The sequence below is a fragment of the Rhineura floridana genome, chromosome 15 (genome assembly GCF_030035675.1).
Source record: "Rhineura floridana isolate rRhiFlo1 chromosome 15, rRhiFlo1.hap2, whole genome shotgun sequence".
In the NCBI taxonomy this organism is placed as follows: Eukaryota; Metazoa; Chordata; class Lepidosauria; order Squamata; family Rhineuridae; genus Rhineura; species Rhineura floridana.
Window position 1 is genome coordinate 19,693,769 of NC_084494.1, and position 20,277 is coordinate 19,714,045.

At 43.2% G+C, this 20,277-nt stretch overlaps 1 protein-coding gene across 2 annotated transcripts; it reads right to left on the minus strand.

Annotated features, from left to right (window-relative positions):
- Positions 1–1,354: 1,354 nt before the first annotated feature.
- Positions 1,355–16,473, minus strand: TRNAU1AP (tRNA selenocysteine 1 associated protein 1). Of its 2 annotated transcripts, none has more exons than XM_061597045.1 (9): positions 16,096–16,473; positions 12,912–13,009; positions 11,331–11,430; positions 9,554–9,606; positions 7,758–7,889; positions 6,468–6,587; positions 5,063–5,225; positions 3,404–3,437; positions 1,355–1,876 (listed from the first exon to the last, which is right to left on the minus strand). In XM_061597045.1, exons 1-9 carry the CDS (start codon positions 16,120–16,122, stop codon positions 1,725–1,727), a joined length of 879 nt encoding a protein of 292 aa, XP_061453029.1. In that variant the 5' UTR covers positions 16,123–16,473; the 3' UTR covers positions 1,355–1,724. The 2 variants fall into 2 exon arrangements, with proteins under 2 accessions (XP_061453029.1, XP_061453030.1); XM_061597046.1 differs by having other exon boundaries at positions 1,355–1,858; positions 16,096–16,466.
- Positions 16,474–20,277: the final 3,804 nt, after the last annotated feature.

The window sequence follows — 20,277 nt, forward strand, 5'->3', positions numbered from 1 at the left end:
AACACTGTCCCTCCAGATGTTACAACTCCCATCAGCCCCAGCAAGCATGGCCAATGGCCAGGGATGATAGCTGTTCAGCAACATCTAGAGTGCCAAAGGTTCCCCACACCTGCTGTATTCCATAACCTGCCTCACAGAGATGTTGTACCAAATGGGAGACGGATAATCTTGTACATTACCCTGAGCACTTTGTAGGTAGGTTGGTATAAAAACATCTGAAATAAATAAGCTTGGAAGTCTCTAGCTAAAATCTTGCCAATGGAAAGGACTACCTCTTCACCTCAGCCACACACACCCTACTTCCAATCTGAAATATAAGTGGGACCTGCAACAAAATATTGCAATATGGAGTGCTCTGGGTTCCATTCAGTCATGCCCATTTTCATGGTACTCCATTCCATCTCCTTTCCCACCCTCAGCAGCCAGCAGCATTTCATAGCCACCAAGAATAAACCACAAAGAGAATCCCAAACAGCCCAGTGGTGACTGAACAGTTTGGGGTTCTCTTTGTGGGTTTTTTTTTTAGACATGCAAACCATGAGGCACACCCTGAGCTAGCTGATATACCTCTTCTCTTGGGCGTGTATAACATTTTGGCTACAGAAGGATCCACTCAAAGAATTAAGCACCATGCCCAATAGTGATAGATTTATCCTTTGTAAGTTGTCTAATCCTCTTTTTTAAAACAACAGAACTAAGGCTTCATAACATCTTGGGGCAGTGAACTGCTTTAGGTTTAAGCAAGAAGGGGGAACCTGTGGCCCTCCAGATATTGTCGGACTCAAACTTCCATCAGCCCCAGCAAACAGCCCATCATCTTACAGTCTATATCCCTGAAATACAGTACTTTTTGTTGTCTATTCCATTACCTAGTACCAATCAATATACATTTGTGTTCATCCTTGCCATTGCTAATTTCAGAACAGAGGAAACTGCTTACCAAGTTAGACTATTGGCCCTTTTTATCTAGCTCATTATCTACTCTAGGAGCAAGAAACCTGCGCGCCTCCAAATGTTGTTGGGCTGGAGTTCAAGTCCAACATCTGAAGTACGCCGGGTTAGCAAAGACTGCTCGAACCATATAACAGTAACAAGGTGCAAGACTGGCCTACGGTAACTACATTCAAGTCTCTCTCACCAGCTTGACTCTTCCTACCTCAGTCTAAAGTTAGTACTTCTGACAAAACATCACGCAGCAAATGAAGATATGGCGGTTTTGCTGCACTGTCATTGTTAAGAGGAGTCTCTCAGGAGAGAAGGAGATGAACAATCTTTTCAAGACATTTCTACAAATCCACTTTGGTGACTCCTTATTCCCATTAACACCATGGAGGAGAACACCAGATCCCGCCTATTGTGTAAAAGATACTTTTTTATTGTATACGTAAAAGTTTCCCCATCACACCATCTTTTTTTTTAAAGTTTATAAATTACAACTCCTTGCCAAGGATTAACAAGTCTGTCTCATGACAAAAAGAAAAAAAGGGGGGAAACTCTAAGTGTCTGAGTTCTATTTTCATCATGAATAGAAGTGTCCACAGTGCTCCTCTGCCGCTCAGCGTATACAGGAAATGCCGCAAGCCCTCCTCTGTAGTCTTCCAAGTTAAGGATCCAGAGGAACGGAGGGGGCAACCCAACTGCATCTGCAGGCTCCGTGTGCTTGGCTACAGCCCAGGGTGTCCTGGCACGTTGTTTGGAGACAGTGCATCACAGCAACAAGGCAACTACATGGCTTGGATCTCTGAAGAGACACTGTCCAAAGGCTGCCAATGACATTCTATCAAGGCATCGTAGAGCTCTTCACTCTGTTCCATGAACTGTTTGTTTGCTTCACCCACATCCATCTGGGGCATTGGATCTGAAAAAGGAAGGAAGCCTACATGAGTGAGTCTCGGGTGAAAGCAATATGAATTACTGAAACTAAGGTCGGGAGACTGAGCTGGTTCAGATGATCATAAGCCAAAATATGAATGAGCATTCTCATTTGTAATCCCTGTGCTCATTCCTTCACATGAGCCACGATTAAATCCAGAAAGTCTCCCATTAACCATTGTTTCCTATTTCATCTGAACCAGGAAACTATGGCTATCTGCTTTGGAACAAGTAACAATATTGAAGTAACTTTAAACTGTGTTTTTAAAATCCTGGCTTGTTCTGAAGCTGGTAGCAATAATTTCCCTGTTCAGACAATACTGTATAGAAAACTGTGGCCAATTAGTGGCTTCCCACTTTAATCATGGCAGGAATGAAGAGGCTGCATGCAGTGGCAAAATCCTAATTCATATATTTTGTTATGCTGATACTTCATTTAAAAGACTTCTATACCTTTTCAAACAAGAATGCCTCTCAAAGCTGTTTACAGTCAAACATAACAAAACATTTAAAGACTCTTAAAATATTCAATTACATAAAAAAATATAAGCCCAGCCTAAGAAAAAATAGCCTTTCAACCTGTAACTCAACATCCAGCTTCTTGACTTTGGACTTCGGGCGTTAGTCTCAAGGTTTATTTAAAAGAGACTAGAGATAGCTGATTATCACTGAGAAGTTAATTTACGATGGGGGGGGTCATTGCAGAAAAGGCCCTATTCTGTGTGCCCACCACCTAATAATTTTTAAAGACGGGCATCTCAGCAGGATAACTTGAGCTCCTCCCATGTAGATTGTAGGGTACAGGTGGGCTGATACAGATTCAGCAGTCCTTAAAATAACCAAGTCCCAAGCCATTCAGGGCTTTAAAAGGTCATCACCAGCCCTTTGAACTGGGACTGAAAAGGCACTGACAACAACTACAACTAATTAAGTATTGGTGTAGTATGATCTGACTGCCCGGCTTCAACCAATAGCTGGGTGGCTACATTTTGCATCAGTTGTAGTTTCTGCAGTATACAAAGGAAAGTCCCACATGGAGTTCATTACAGTAATCTAACTTAGAAGTCACTAGCACATAGAAAACTGTCACAAGGTATGACTTCTCCAGATAGTGGTAGTCTTTACACAGGCAGTTGTGCTGAACTGGGAATACAAAACCTTGCTATGATGGGTTGGGGAGGGCAGCGAGACAAAATCTAGCAGTGGAGCAACACATCCATAGTTGCATGCTTTAACTCCAGGGGTGGGCAACCTTTATTTTGCCAAGGGCTGCATATCCTCAGTTGTAATCTCTTGGGGGGTGGGAGTGTGTGTCTGCATAGTGGCAGTGGGTAGGGTCCCTTTCTCCCACTCTTTGCCACCCACATGAAATTAGGCCAAGGGCTCTGGATTGCCAACCCTGTGCTCCAAGTGTTTGCATTCTCATAGCACTCCTGCTGCTTCCGAATTTCTTTCAACTGAAGTACTTTAAGTCTGGAGCTGAAAAGCACTTTGCTATTTTCTAACACAGAATTACAATAAGCAAACTTACCTTCTAGTGCATCTTCACCAACCTCTTCATAGCTCTGCAAAAGTGAGAATGACAAATGGTCAAGGAATGTTTCTTTACTACACCTAAAGTGCTGGACTATGACCTGGGAGACCAGGGTTCGAATCCCCACACAGCCATGAAGCTCACTGGGTGACCTTGGGCCAGTCACTGCCTCTCAGCCTCAGAGGAAGGCAATGGTCAACCCCTCTGAATACCGCTTACCATGAAAACCCTATTCATAGGGTTGCCATAAGTCGGAATCGACTTGAAGGCAGTCCATTTCCACTTTCCAATGTATAAACAGTTTCCTTGGGAAACTTGCTTAGACCCCTCTGTTGGTAGGGGAAGGCCTTTCTTAAAACAAAAAACAAAAACAGGTTTTCAACCTGCAGAAACAATTTTGTTTCTCTGCAAATGTTTTTTGTTGGATGCTGTTTTCAACTGGCTTGAGGAGATCAGAGTCATCTACTTCCTCATTCAAACTCACTGCAGTTTGTTGTCATGTCCAACAGCAAGCCAAACTGCGATTTAGTTTGGCCTGGTCAGGGCATTAACAAATCATGGTTATTTTAAACAGGGAAGCAGATATTTATTTATTACATTTATATCCTACCTCTCTTCCAAGGAATTCAAGGTGGTGTACACAATTTTCCCCTTCTCCATTTTACCCTCACAACAACCGTGTGCAGTAAGTTTGGCTGAGAGACTGTGACTGACCCAAGGTCATCCAGTGAACTTCACAGCTGAGCAGGGATTTGAAATCTGACCTCCCAGATCCCAGTCCAACACAATGGCCACTGCACCTCACTGGCTCCAAACTCCTGTAGCGAGTGGGAGAACAGAAAGGAGTGCTCAATTAGGCTTGTCCACAAATCAGGCCTTTGAGTGCTCTTGCTTTTATTTACTGTTTTCAATTGTGCTTTTATTTGTATACTATCTTTCACCACCTTAGGCATCTAGTTACCAAAAGCCAATGCATACAATAAATGAGGAAGTGTTTTCCATCATTATATTTACCTTGTAGATTTGGCAGCTGCCACAGAGTAACCTGAAGTGCCACAAACACAATGTGTTCAGGACTTTACTTTAATGTGTGTACCCCAGGAAACTAGAGGTCTTATGCTTGTCACATATGTTCTAGTTTCATGCGTATCTGCAGTTTGTTTGTTTTAATACTACACTAATTTATGCTACTACAAGCAAATGCTAAACAGCGAGTCATCACCACAAATTACTGAAATTACTAGAGCAGGGATGGGGAATCTGTGTCCCTCCAGACATTCCTGCTAGTACTCCCTTCTTCCCTCACGACTGGCTATGCTGGCTGGGGCTGATGGGAGATGGAGTTCAACAACATCTGGAGGGCCACAGGTTCCCAATCTCAGTCCTAGGGCAAATATAGCTTTGCTTTTGCATAGTATTAGTACAAATGTTAACAGGAGCTCTTTGTAGCAACAAACTAACATAGCTATCCCTTTGGAAGTCGTTCTTTTCCCACTTGTAATCCTTACAGTGCAATTCTATGCAGGTTTACTTGGAAATAAGTCCCACAGTGTTGTATAACCTTGCTAGCTTGCTAGCGTGTATGCAACTGCAGCTTTAAAGATCTGTTAACATAAAGACTGACAAACTTGCAAATATTCTTGGCTCTGCCCTTACCTGCATGGTGCTTTGCGTATAGCCATACTGTGGATAGCTGTAGCTGTAACTGCCTGTGTTCTGATCATACCCCCAATGGGCATAGTAGTTCTGATATTGTTGGTAGTACTGGTTATAGTTATAGTTGTACATCTGATTGTACTCGACCGTCTTCAGCCGGTTACTTTGGGAAAAGGGGAGGGGTTACAAGAACTTCAGAGTATTTATGAAATAAATGTAATCTACAAGAAAATCTTTTGAGCTAGGTCAATTCCGACACCAGAACAGACCTTTTTTGAAAAACCCAAACCCTCTAGGACTGTTATAACTGCATTTTACTTAATGGTTATCTATAACAGCTTTGCCCATTGTATGTTCTGTCCTGCTCTTACTGTCATTCTTGCTCTTCACCAGCCTCCTCAGCAGCCCAGCACATGACCTTTCTTCCCACCTCTTGCCAACATCATCCATCCTTGGGTCCTATTAGTCCCACCCCCGCTCCCACACCTAACACCCTTTCTTATCCTCTAATCTCCATTTACTCTGGATTACTTTAATTAGGTCTATATCTCGTCTACCCATCTTCTCAGTGCACTCCCTACTCCATTTCATTATATTAGTCTCTCTGCTTGTCTAGCTCCTCCCAGCCCTATATTAAACAGAAGCATCTTTCCAGCCAGTCTTCACTTTCCATTCCAGAAGTTTGATTTTGCAAACAGAATCTGCCAACATCCCATAACTTTAAACAACTTAGCAAAGGACTTAGCGAAGGGGGGGAATCTTGCAGGCAGGCAACAGGCAGTCTTTAGCCTTAGATGCATTTCTTCCTTGTTTTAAAATAGTAATAATGGATTAATGACATCCTTCATGGATACCTAATCAATGCATGGGTTACTTTACTCGAGATATGAGGAAACAATAAGGTCTAGCAGCTGCTGACACAACACCTCCTGTTGCAATTACTTCAAGCAGAGCCACTGGCAGGATTGCCAACTTATGGGCTCCTCCTCCTGTACCTTCAAGGAGAACTGCTGAAAATACTGAAAAGATTCTCCTGCTAATCAGCCAACTGTTAAAAACCCAGGAGGCAAACAACTTGCCCCTCCAGCCTCAGAGCCAGGAAAGGGAGTTCATTTGCAAGAGTAGCCAGAGTAACAGACTGGGAGAATGGGCTGCTGACAAACAGGACAGAATTTACCATCCCTGAGTAGCAGTTCACTGCCCTAGAAGCATTAAAACAACCAAAACCCACTCCCAAGAACTGACTTTGCAATGTTTAACCAATTCTCTTAACTATTCAGGGGTCCCTGGTAATGATTCTTAAGAGATATCCTGGCATCTTCATGTAGTTTCCCCTCTCTTAGGCAGTAATGTTCCACTCCAGCATGAATTGCTAAGTTAAGGACTTGCTTGCAACCATACTTACGCTTTTGGTATGGCAACACTTAAGCGTATTGGTTTAGAACCAAGACCGACAGCCCCCTGGCACTCTATCAGTGCTCTTTTCTGTTCCAATTCATCTGAGAATTTCACAAAGCCATAGCCTCTGTCAAAAGACAAATGTCTGGTCAGAATTAAGGAGTTGAAAAAGACAGAGAAGGAAAAACTTTAAAAAAAAATCAGGAGTACAGCCTCTCTGTTCCAAACAGACTCTTACCTGTCTGACATCCCCAATTCATAGGACCACCCTTAAAAATAAATTTTAAAGAATTTAAAAAAAGAAAGACCTGCAGAGAATTCAGCTGCTTGGCTCATTCTTTCAGGGTGTGGGTGGGTGGAGGAGAACAGGGATGGACGGACATCAAAGTAGCTCAGAATCTGTGCTCCAAATACAGGTTCCCTTAACACAGGTGTGGGGAACCTTTGATCCTCCAGATGTTGCTGAACTAGAGCTCCCAGCAGTCCAGCCAAATGCCAGGGATGATGAGAGTTGTAGTTCAGCAGCATCTGGAGGACCAAAGGTTTCCCACACCTGCCTTAATGCAAAGCAGGCTCCCAGCTCAGTGTGGACAAAAAGCAGTGGCAAGGGAGTGCGGAGGAAGAGAGAAAGCTTCCACAAGCATTCTAATTTATAAAAGGTTTATGGACATGGCAGGTTAGAGAGGGAAGTCTGCTGGGTTCAGGAGGCAGTAAACAAGGACTGGGTGCAACTTTCAGGTACATTATATATATAAAAACAGAACAGAAGCCAGGTAAAACACTTACATACACAGCCACACAAATACTTTAGATATTTACACAAGCATATCTTCCTCCCTTCCCAGTGTTAGGACCTGAGCATTTAATACAAAATATTCAGGATCTCATTCCTCTTTACTAAGTCCCCATCTGCACTGTAGATTTAAAACAGTATCATACCACTTTAAACAGTTGTAGCTTCCTCCAAGGTGCTGTAACTTCTTCAGGATCCTGAGAGTTGTTAGGAGACTCCTATTCCCCTCATAGAGCTACAATTTCCAGAACACTTAATAATCAATCCCTTTTCCCAGGGAACCCTGTGAACTGTAGCTCTGTGAGGAGCATAGGGGGATCTCCTAACACTTCTCAGCACTCTTACAAACTACAGTTCCCACATGGTTTGGGGGAAGCCATGGCTGTTTGAAGTGGGATAATGCTGTTTTAAATGTATAGCACAGATGGAGCCCATCTTTCCATTTAGACAGCTTTGACCCTCCCGCCCCTATTCAGTATCAAACACAGAAAGAGAAGAGCTTACTTGGAAACTCCTGTCTGGTCCACAACAACTTTGCCACCCCTACACGATGGGTACACTTTTACAAAGAATTCATATATCATCCCATCATCTACATCAGGGGAAAGATCTCCTACAAACAGTGAATATTCTGGGCTAAAAAGGAAAACAAGGATAGTTTGAGAACAGTAACAATACAGAGTCAATCATGAAGTGATCAATAAAATGGAATGTGAATGCCTTCACCATTTTCATCTGCATTCATGAACTATAGCTTAGTAAAACCAGAAGGATAACCTCTGTAGCAAACCCAAGAAAGTCTTGTAGCACCTTAAAGGTATTTTGACAAATTTTCAAGTATTAGAATTCACATCAGATGCATGGAGGTTTTTATTTATAATTGCATTTATGTCCCACCTTTCTCCAAGGAGCTCAAGGTGGCATACAATCAAACATGTCTCTCCACCTCCCGATTTCATCCTTGCAACAACCCTGTGAGATGGGCCAATCACTGCATCTCTCAGTTTGACCTAAGGTCACCCAGTGAAGTTCATGGTTGAGTGGAGGATCTGCACTTTGGTCTCCCAGGTCCCAGTCCGACATGCTAACCACTACACCACACTGGCTCTCATTATTCTCAGTGTTCACAAATAAAGACACATATTCCTGGGGTCGTCTGCATGTGGAGAATGTGCTCAACCACTGAACTATGATATTTTCATTGCGTCATTGTCCTTTTGTTACATTAAAAGGCAGTTGTGACTGTTAAAATCACAGTTCTATGCATGCTCCCAGGAGTATTATCTTGGACTGTGGCTTCAGACATCTGGAGAGCCTCAAACACAGCCCAATACAAGCAGATTCATTGCTTGACGACTTTTTATTTGCTTGTTGAAAAATATCACATAACATGAAAGATTTTGCCAGATTCAAGGGGCTACTTTATGCAGACATTAGAGCCCGAGCATGCCCAGTGCAGTTTTATTTATTTACTTACTACATTTATATACTGCCTCCCTTCAAATGCACTCAAGACAGTTCACAGTTCATTAAATGGCTTACACTCCACTACACAGGTCTCCAACTCTTGGGTCGGGACCCAATACCAGGTCACAGCCTGATCTAAGGTGGGTTCTAACAGCAGAACTACCACCATACAAACTGATGGTACTGATGGTAAAAAATTAAGAAATGGGCCCTCAAATGCATGTTTGGGTTAAAGGTGGCTTTCAGGTCTGAAACGGTTGAAGACTACTGATATAATACACACGATACAAAAGTAATGGGGATTGAAGAGGGTAACAAACAAGGTCCACTCTGAGACAGAAGGAAGCAGCCAGTCTAAGGAAGGGGGAGAATAGCTTTTAAGTTTTCAAAACTTTTTTCCCGTTTGAGCATCAGACACCCTGCCCTTCCATATATCACAAGCCATTTTTAAAAGTCCTTCCAGTTTAAAAAATGGGTTATGATGTGGTGGAGAAGGCAGGGGCAGGTTTCCTTACAAGAAACCAAAACCCATATGAACTACGCTCACTATTCTTTGGATCCCAGTCTGTTTGCAGCAATCAATCTGGAACAATTGTTTCGTACACGCTAGTCATCACTTGGTGCAATCACTGAATGATGAAAATCCGGGCGCAAACTCACACAACTTCAGCATTTGCAACCATCTAATACAGGCCTGACAGAGTTTGCAACACATTCTGGAAACTTGTTACAACATTCAGGTAGCTACCATCCTCCAAGGATGACTTGTTCAACATCAGATAATACCAAATCTTTCATGAACATTTTAGAACTTTTCATGGTATTTGGCTTACCTGTTATCAGGCTGCTTTCCGTATGTGGCGTAGTTTAATTTAAATCGCTTTGTCTGAAACAGCAAAAAAAAAAATAGGGGGGGAAGAAATTGACAACAGTTATATCCCTCCAGTGCAATTTGATTGCAATATACAGCTCATCAGGAAAAGCCACTTTCAAAAATATAATTTCTATACTACAATGGAAATATGCAGCACGTCTTAAATATATGTTAATAGGAAACTGAGCTTTACCCACACTAAAATTCTGGCAACTTTTCCTACAGGAGATTTTAAATGAAGTCTGACTTTATAGTTTTAACTGATGTTTATTTCCTCTGTATTGTGTTACTTGCATACCACTTAGATATTGTAGTAAAGCAGTATATAAATTGTCTAAATAAAACAAAAATAAACCCTAAGCACAGTCTGAGTACTCAAAAAATACACGCCTGTATAGAATTAGACATATTCGAAGATAATCCCAAGGGAATTACATGCAAGGTAGCTTCTCACCACATCCTTAGATTAAGAAAAAGACTTATGGAACAAAAGCACAAGTCCCATTTCATAGGATTCACGGGGCAGGGGTGTAGCATCACAGGGAATAAGTTGTTCCCTCTATGTACTAATGAAAACTGGCAAAATGGGGGAAATCTCATGCTTGTGCTTATGGCAAAGCCAGCACCCTGAATTGCATCCAGAGGAAAATGCTAGTACACTGGTGTAGTATAATGCTGGAGGCTTTCCCCTTGTAAAGAGGTGGACTGCTGCATTCTGCAAAGTGGTCTTCAAGGACAGCCCCATATAAAACTATAGTGCTTCTTCATGTAGTAGTTTCCTCCCAGCACTTCAGATATTTCAGACATAAATCCTTACAACAGTCCTATAGGCCCAGTATTCATTATTTCACATTACACACAGGGAGCTGACATACAGGAAGTGACTTCCCTAAATCCACTGACTCAGTTCATGGCTTGGAGCTCATGTTCTTGTGGCAACTGCCCATTCTGAATGGGAAAGGATCACTGTGTTTTCACTTAACATGGCTGTGAAAAAAGTAATTTGGGCTATAACTAAAACCTTTGTACAGACACGTGCACACCAACTATACATGGAGCACATTTATATCTGGAACTTGAATTTTACTTGGACGGAAGTATCTTCCTATGGGAAACTGCTCTGGCTGCTTCGGTGTTACCAAACATTCACTGTCAGGGTGCTTATTAACCCCACCCCACTTCTGCATGCACAATCTGATGCAGATTTATTTAGAAGAATGAATGAATGAATTTTATTTACGGTCTATGACCAGTACAAGATTTATTTAGAAGTAAATCCTGCTGAGTTCAACAGGCATTATTCCGAAGTGAGTGTGCTGAATTCAATGGGGCTTACTCTCAAGTGAGCCTGCCTATGGTCCCCGCCCTGGTCTCTTATTGATGAGATTTATTTATAGTCACAGACCCCAAACAACATGTAATGTTACACACCCATCCATCCAAAACTCACTCTGAGATTGTCTGAGCTCTTATTTTGATTAAGAAACTTTAAAATAGCTACCTTTCAATAAATGCTCATATTCTGCCTTCATACAGAATCCTAACACAGACTCTTGTCTACCATGTAAATGCTTTGAAAGAGAGAGAATCAAATTCCTCTTAACTGAATTATAATATTTAAAATAAAACATAACAAGACAAAAAGAGAATCCTGATGGTCCTCATCACAAGGGCTAATCTGGTTAAAGTGACCCTCCATTAATACACCTGGAAAAGAATTACAGCAATTTACTTACAGGTGTGGCGCCAGGAAGAGGTTTCCCATTTATTTTATGTAAACATTTTTCTGCAGTGGCCAGGTCAGCAAATTCTACAAAACAATAGCCTGCTGGAATCCTGGAAGGAGAAAAAAACATTTAGTAAGATGTGTGTTTTGATGTGTGAAAAATGTTACACTTTATTTCTGCAAAGTGAACAACCTGGGATTTAACAATCATGTCCCATTCATACCTGCCCATCTTTTAAGATCTGCAGCAGAGACCCTTCATCAAGTAGTCCTGCCTTCAGAGGCAAGGAGGGTGGTGAGCAGGAGGACAGCATTGTTAGTGCTAGGAAGGCTATAGCGATTCATGCATTGGTAACCTCAAGACTTGGATTATTGCAATGAGTTCTGTGTGGGATTACCCTTGTGCCTGGTCCAGAAGCTCCAGATGGTGCAAAATGCTGTGGCTAGACTGTTGATGGGGACAAACTACAACCAGTACATAACTCCAGTGCTTTAAAGTTTGGCTCTCCATATGACACTGGCCCAGGCTTAAAGTTCTTGAATTAATTTACAAGACCCTTAACAACTTGGGTCCAGGATATCTTAAGGACTGTCTGTTCCCTTACATCCCAGTCCAATTCCTGAGATCTTTAAGAGAGTCTCTCTTGGTGGTCCCCCATGGCTCAGATGCAGAGCTTGCACCAATGAGAAGCCATGCACTGAGTATAGTGGGCCCAACCTGTTGGAACCCCCTCCCAACTGAAATTAGACCCTCCTTGCTCTCTACATGAGCATGATTAAGACTTGCTTGTTCCAGCAGGCATTTTAAGGTATGTTCAGTGGTAATGATAAAATTTTATTGTTTTACTGCTTCATTTTCTGGGTTTTTTTGTTTATACCACTTAAAATGTGAATAATTAAGCAGTACAGAAATGTCTTAAATAATAAGGCATTTGTGTTAGAAGCATTTAAGCACCAGATTAAAACTATTCTATTCACAAAATCTCTTAAACAGATAATCTGGGATGTGCCGTTCTACTGCTATTTCATTGCTTTGACTATTAATTATATTTGTTTGTATGATGCTTACTAATTTTGCCTTTTAGCAGTATATTAACTTTTCTATCTGCTTCAACAGGTTTTTATGGTTATTGTTATGATTTAAGATTTTTATCAGTGTTATTGAATGAATCACGTGGTATCCATATAGATATACACACCCTAAAGCAGGGGTGGGAAATCTTTGGCTCTGTGGAGACGGTTGGACTACAATTGCCATCATACCTTGACAACTGGCTATGCTGGCTGGGGCTGATGGGAGTTGGAGTCCAACAACACCTGGAGGACTACAGATTCCTCATCCCTGCTCTAAACAACAGTAGGTCATATTCTAAATAAGGCATTCTTAGTTTCTCACATTATTTGACAATATTTGGCCAAGGCAAAATGTAAGGTGGTTATGCTACAACATCTGCCCATTCAAACAACTAATCCTAATTCCAGGAATGGTGGTTTTGTCTATATATGCATTTTAAAATGGAGATAATCTTGACCCTCGCTCCTCAACATACATGCCAGGTGAACGGGAAACAAAATACAGATAAATAAATACCCTGTCAATCTATTCCGGATGATTTTTACACTCAGAACTAGCTCTCCCATGGTGGCAAAGGCTCTTGAAATGAAGTTCTCATCCATATATGGCTCTAGCTACAGAGTGAAAAGGGGAAAAAAGTAAGATATGGTAATGCAGCCATATAAGATGAATTGTACAATTACCATGCATTTACAAAAGGCTAATAGCACCTTCTGACCTGCAGGCAGCAGGGGCTAAAAGGCGTGCATGGGTACACCTTTTATTAGAACAAAGCTTGCCGAAGTGGAGTCCCTCAAGGATCGGTATTGGGACCTGTACTTTTCAACTTGTTCATTAATGACCTAGAATTAGGAGTGAGCAGTGAAGTGGCCAAGTTTGCTGACGACACTAAATTGTTCAGGGTTGTTAAAACAAAAAGGGATTGCGAAGAGCTCCAAAAAGACCTCTCCAAACTGAGTGAATGGGCGGAAAAATGGCAAATGCAATTCAATATAAACAAGTGTAAAATTATGCATATTGGAGCAAAAAATCTGAATTTCACATATACACTCATGGGGTCTGAACTGGCGGTGACCGACCAGGAGAGAGACCTCGGGGTTGTAATGGACAGCACGATGAAAATGTCAACCCAGTGTGCGGCAGCTGTGAAAAAAGGCAAATTCCATGCTAGCAATAATTAGGAAAGGTATTGAAAATAAAACAGCCGATATCATAATGCCGTTGTATAAATCTATGGTGCGGCCACATTTGGAATACTGTGTACAGTTCTGGTCGCCTCATCTCAAAAAGGATATTATAGAGTTGGAAAAGGTTCAGAAGAGGGCAACCAGAATGATCAAGGGGATGGAGCGACTCCCTTACAAGGAAAGGTTACAGCATTTGGGGCTTTTTAGTTTAGAGATAAGGTGGGTCAGAGGAGACATGATAGAAGTGTATAAAATTATGCATGGCATTGAGAAAGTGGATAGAGAAAAGTTCTTCTCCCTCTCTCATAATACTAGAACTCGTAGACATTCAAAGAAGCTGAATGTTGGAAGATTCAGGACAGACAAAAGGAAGTACTTCTTTACTCAGCGCATAGTTAAACTATGGAATTTGCTCCCACAAGATGCAGTAATGGCCACCAGCTTGGACGGCTTTAAAAGAAGATTAGACAAATTCATGGAGGACAGGGCTATCAATGGCTACTAGCCATGATGGCTGTGCTGTGCCACCCTAGTCAGAGGCAGCATGCTTCTGAAAACCAGTTGCCGGAAGCCTCAGGAGGGGAGAGTGTTCTTGCACTCGGGTCCTGCTTGCGGGCTTCCCCCAGGCACCTGGTTGGCCACTGTGAGAACAGGATGCTGGACTAGATGGGCCACTGGCCTGATCCAGCAGGCTCTTCTTATGTTCTTATGTTCTTATGAAGTGAAGCAACTAACTCTTTGAAGGTAGATTATTAGCAAGAGGCAGGGCAGGAAGGCTGAGTAAACTTGCAGTGGTTTGCAACTCCAATAGTATTGCAAACTTGGTGAACAAAAACTAAGTGAACAAAAGAAGATGGTATAGTGATGGAACGCATAAAAGGTCTGTATGGGCCCTGGCCGAGCAGGTTCGTATACTACACCAGGAATTATGAGCATGTGGCTCTCCAGATGATGTTGGACTGCAACTGTAATCAGTCCTAGCCAGCATGGCCAACGATCAGGGATGATGGAAGCTGTAGTCCAGCAATATCTGGAGGGCCTATTCCTGCAGTACAGCAAATGCCACACTACCACACTATCCAAGAGTCTTAGCTATGCAGTCCAACCAGGTGCTTCTAGGAAGGCTACAAAAAGGACACGAGGGAAATAGCCCTCCCTAGCTGTTGCTCCTTAGGAACTGGTATTCACAGGTATACTGCTTTTATACAAGGAGGTTTCATTTAGCCCTCAAGAGTTATTAGATGATAATAAGACGTTTCCTCACCATAAAGCCCTTTTAAAGCCATTTAAGCCTGGGCCATCACCACATTTACGGCAGCGAGTTAGTGTCACCTTATGCATGTTTACTCAAGTATGCCCCAATGAGTTAAACAAAATTACTCCAAAGGTAAGCGTGCAGAGGACTGCAGCCTTAATGATGCCTTTCATGCAAACCCTAAGCGATCCTAAGCACAGGTACACATAGATTAGCCTCCGTTTACAACCTTCAATACTGAATGTTTCAGAATCAGCTCAGGATTGACTTCAGAATGCTAATGAATTCTCCCTTCAGGCTCTCAGAGTCTGATCCACTGGAAGAGGAGAGAAATCGCCAGAGGAAGTGGTGCCCATGGCACTCGCTCAAAAATCCAAATATGCCCATGGGCCTAAAAAGGTTGGTGACTCCTGCTGTGCAAAATATGACCAGGCTGGACCTCTGCTGTCCATTATGGTCTCTTGGAATGGCAGGGAGTGCAACCTCCCAGTGGACCTCAGTTTTAGTCTCCTGGTCCTGGCCAACAGCAGGGGCCACAGCCTCTCTCCCTTCTGCTCTGCAATCCCAGAGCAACACTGCAGATTAACATACATCAGCATCAATGTCACTGACACCTTACTAAGTCTGAGGTGATGATGAATAAATGCCCTGGATTTTGACACGTTATTATTAATACCCCGGCCTTCAACGCCCGAAATACATATTCTCAGGAACCACTCTATTCCTGTGACTGTAATTTGTTTTAAACCCTTTTTTTTAAATACAGAATTTTAAATGGCTGAAACCCACCTTGGGACCTTATTGTGAAAGGCAGGTAAGAAAACAAATCCAAATGAATAATAATAATAATAATAATAATAATAATAACAGCAGCAGCAGCAGCCTTGCTAGCCTGTTGCAGCAAAAATAACAAAACGTATTGTAGCGTAAACTTTGGAAGACTAAAGTCTACTTCACCAGCGGACTTCACGCGTACTTGCCAGTCGCTTAACGCATTTGATGAAGTAGACTCTAGACCACAAGAGAACCACCACCAAGTCTCTGCCTGCAAAGACCTTCCAACGGAGACAGTAAACTGAAGGAACCAACAGGGAGTGTGTGTGTGCGCTGCGTGTGATTTGGGGGGGGGATCGTCCCGTGCCTCCTTTTCCTCCCTTCTCCGAAGCCCATCAAACTCCCGACCCAGGAATGGGCTGGACCCGAAGCAGCCCCTCCAGTTTCCTCGTTCGCTTGCTCGCTCGTCCCTCTCTTGACTCACGTCTCCCATCCACAGGCTGGCGGCCATGCTGTTCCCGCCGTCCCTGGGCGCCTGGGCCGGGGCGACGGGGAGGCCTCAGCCCCCGCCACGCCGCCTTCTTCCTCCTCCTCCTCCTCCTCCTCTTCCTCACGGTGGACCCCCTACACTTGCGGCCTGTTTTTCCCTCGCTTCCTGCACTGCCGCCAGCTTCCCTGCCACCTCCTGCTAGAGCGGCCGGGGTGAGGAAGAGGAACCTCCTCAGTTACAGATAGGCCTCGGACCCACAGCGGCCTCTGCCCGTGGGGAGGAGCAATGGCAGAGTCGTGTCAGAGATGTGTATGAGTTGTGGTGTGAGTTGTGTGTGTGTGTGTGAGAGCGATGGGGGAGACAGGAGGAAGAGGGTCTGCGGAGAAGGGCGTTTCCCTACATGCTCTCATTTGTGCCAAGGCTCAGCGCTAGGAGCTGTTATTAATACGTGGTGGTGGTAATGATCATAAGTCTTGGATCATAGGGCAAGGGCCCTAACTCCGTAGTAGAGTTTATACTTTGCATGCAGGCCCAGGTTTAATCCACGGATGTCTCCAGGTAGGGATAGCAGAGACCCTTGTCTGTGAAACCTTGGAGAGCCGCTGCCACTCAGTGCGGACAATGCTGAGTTAGATGGATCACTGGTCAGACTCAGTATAGGGCAGCTTCTTATGTTGTTCCTATGTGTTCCTGTTGAACTAGGACAGGTATGGGGAACCTTTGGCCCTCCAGAAGTTGCTGACTACAACTCCCACCGGCCCTGGCCGTTGGTCATGCTTGTTGGGGCTGATGTGAATTTTAGTCCCACATCTGGAGGGATATGGGTTCCCCACACCTAGACAGGACATGAGTGGGGAACCTGTAGTTCTCTAGATGTTGTTGGATACCAGCTCCCATCAGCCGCAGCCGGTATAGCTGATAGTGAGGGACGATGGCAATTGGAGTCCAGAACATTTGAAGGGTCACAAGTTCCCCATTCCTGTTGTTAAGTGTGAAAAGTGCTTATCTGATCATATAGATAAGTGGCTCCCGAATTTTTTCCCCCTCAGACCACTTGAAAAATGCTGAAGGTCTTGGCAGACGATTTTTCTGCCTGTTATTTAGCAATTGTAATGTATATATATACTGTATAAACTTATGCAGAATTCAAATGTTAATGCAACAAAATTCAGTTAAAAATAAACGAAGCAAAAATCCAATTAACAATCAAAGGGAATAGTTTAATGCGATGGATGTGCCTGTTGTGGTTCAGAAAAGTTCTTCAATATCTGGTGTAAACTCAGTTTGAGTCTTAGGTCAGATTCAGCATTCATCTTGCTTCTATATTTTTAGATGTTGGCTGCCATCCTTTTTTTAATAAACTGACAACTCCCATTCCAAGTCATTCTTTCTCTTGAATGTGCTCTCTGCTTTCTTTGTCCCCATGTATTGACTCTCCACTACTAAGTGCCCTGTCAGCCTCTTTTCCCCACTTGGGACCTTCCCCCATCTTGCGATCAACCACTCCTTTCTTAAGAACATAAGAAGAGCCTGCTGGATCAGGTCAGTGGCCCATCTTGTTCTCACAGTGGCCAACCAGGTGCCTGGGGGAAGCCCGCAAGCAGGACCTGAGTGCAAGAACACTCTCCCCTCCTGAGGCTTCCGGCAACTGGTTTTCAGAAGCATGCTGCCTCTGACTAGGGTGGTGCCTGGTGTAGTATACGAACCTGCTCGGCCAGGGCCCATACAGACCTTTTATGCGTTCCATCACTATACCATCTTCTTTTGTTCACTTAGTTTTTGTTCACCAAGTTTGCAATACTATTGGAGTTGCAAACCACTGCAAGTTTACTCAGCCTTCCTGCCCTGCCTCTTGCTAATAATCTACCTTCAAAGAGTTAGTTGCTTCACTTCATAAGAACATAAGAACATAAGAAGAGCCTGCTGGATCAGGCCAGTGGCCCATCTAGTCCAGCATCCTGTTCTCACAGTGGCCAACCAGGTGCCTGGGGGAAGCCCGCAAGCAGGACCCGAGTGCAAGAACACTCTCCCCTCCTGAGGCTTCCGGCAACTGGTTTTCAGAAGCATGCTGCCTCTGACTAGGGTGGCACAGCACAGCCATCATGGCTAGTAGCCATTGATAGCCCTGTCCTCCATGAATTTGTCTAATCTTCTTTTAAAGCCGTCCAAGCTGGTGGCCATTACTGCATCTTGTGGGAGCAAATTCCATAGTTTAACTATGCGTTGAGTAAAGAAGTACTTCCTTTTGTCTGTCCTGAATCTTCCAACATTCAGCTTCTTTGAATGTCCACGAGTTCTAGTATTATGAGAGAGGGAGAAAAACTTTTCTCTATCCACTTTCTCAATGCCATGCATAATTTTATACACTTCTATCATGTCTCCTCTGACCCGCCTTTTCTCTAAACTAAAAAGCCCCAAATGCTGCAACCTTTCCTCATAAGGGAGTCGCTCCATCCCCTTGATCATTCTGGTTGCCCTCTTCTGAACCTTCTCCAACTCTATAATATCCTTTTTGAGATGAGGCGACCAGAACTGTACACAGTATTCCAAATGTGGCCGCACCATAGATTTATACAACGGCATTATGATATCGGCTGTTTTATTTTCAATACCTTTCCTAATTATTGCTAGCATGGAATTTGCCTTTTTCACAGCTGCCACACACTGGGTCCACATTTTCATCATGCTGTCCACTACAACCCTGAGGTCTCTCTCCTGGTCGGTCACCGCCAGTTCAGACCCCATGAGCGTATATGTGAAATTAAGATTTTTTGTTCCAATATGCATAATTTTACACTTGTTTATATTGAATTGCATTTGCCATTTTTCCGCCCATTCACTTAGTTTGGAGAGGTCTTTTTGGAGCTCTTCGCAATCCCTTTTTGTTTTAACAACCCTGAACAATTTAGTGTCGTCAGCAAACTTGGCCACTTCACTGCTCACTCCTAATTCTAGGTCGTTAATGAACAAGTTGAAAAGTACAGATCCCAATACCGATCCTTGAGGGACTCCACTTTCTACAGCCCTCCATTGGGAGAACTGTCCCAATAAGACAATAGTTCCAATAAGAACTGTCCGTTTATTCCTACTCTGCTCTCTGCTTCTTAACCAATTCCTTATCCACAAGAGGACCTCTCCTCTTATTCCATGACTGCTAAGCTTCCTCAGAAGTCTTTGGTGAGGTACCTTGTCAAAAGGTTTTTGAAAGTCTAAGTACACTATGTCCACTGGATCACCTCTATCTATATGCTTGTTGACACTCTCAAAGAATTCTAATAGGTTACTGAGACAGGACTTCCCCTTGCAGAAGCCATGCTGGCTCTGCTTCAGCAAGGCTTGTTCTTCTATATGCTTAGTTAATCTAGCTTTAATAATACTTTCTACCAGTTTTCCAAGGACAAAAGTTAAGCTAACTGGCCTGTAATTTCCAGGATCTCCCCTGGATCCCTTTTTGAAGATTGGCATTACATTTGCCACTTTCCAGTCCTCAGGCACCTGAGGGACAAGTTACATATTTTAGTTAGCAGATCAGCAATTTCACATTTGAGTTCTTTGAGAACTCTCGGGTGGATGCCATGCGGGCCCAGTGATTTGTTAGTTTTTATATTGTCTATTAAGCCTAGAACTTCCTCTCTCATTACCACTGTTTGTCTCAGTTCCTCAGAATCCCTTCCTGCAAATGTTAGTTCAGGTTCAGGGATCTGCCCTATATCTTCCACTGTGAAGACAGATGCAGAAAATTCATTTAGCTTCTCTGCAATCTCCTTATCGTTCTTTAGTACACCTTTGACTCCCTTATCATCCAAGGGTCCAGTCGCCTCCCTAGATGGTCTCCTGCTTTGAATGTATTTATAGAATACATCTCTGAGAAAGGCAAACCCTTCCCCCCACCCCCCATCACTTCCAGTCCACCCCAACTTAGTGAAGAGAGTTGTTTTGTGTGGCAGAGTTCACTGGAGATATAAAGGAATATGAAAGAGAGTGGTGTTTATTGTAAACAAAATAAACTCATTTTATTAAGGAAGTACACGTGGATGGGAAAGCCTAATCATTTACAGTAGCTGAATTCATCAGGTAGGGAGAGAGATAATTGTGGGAAGAAAAAGGAGGAACTGGAAGTGATGATAGCCCTGAAAATATCAGTCTAACCAATCAGAGGCATGCTTAAACCTGCAC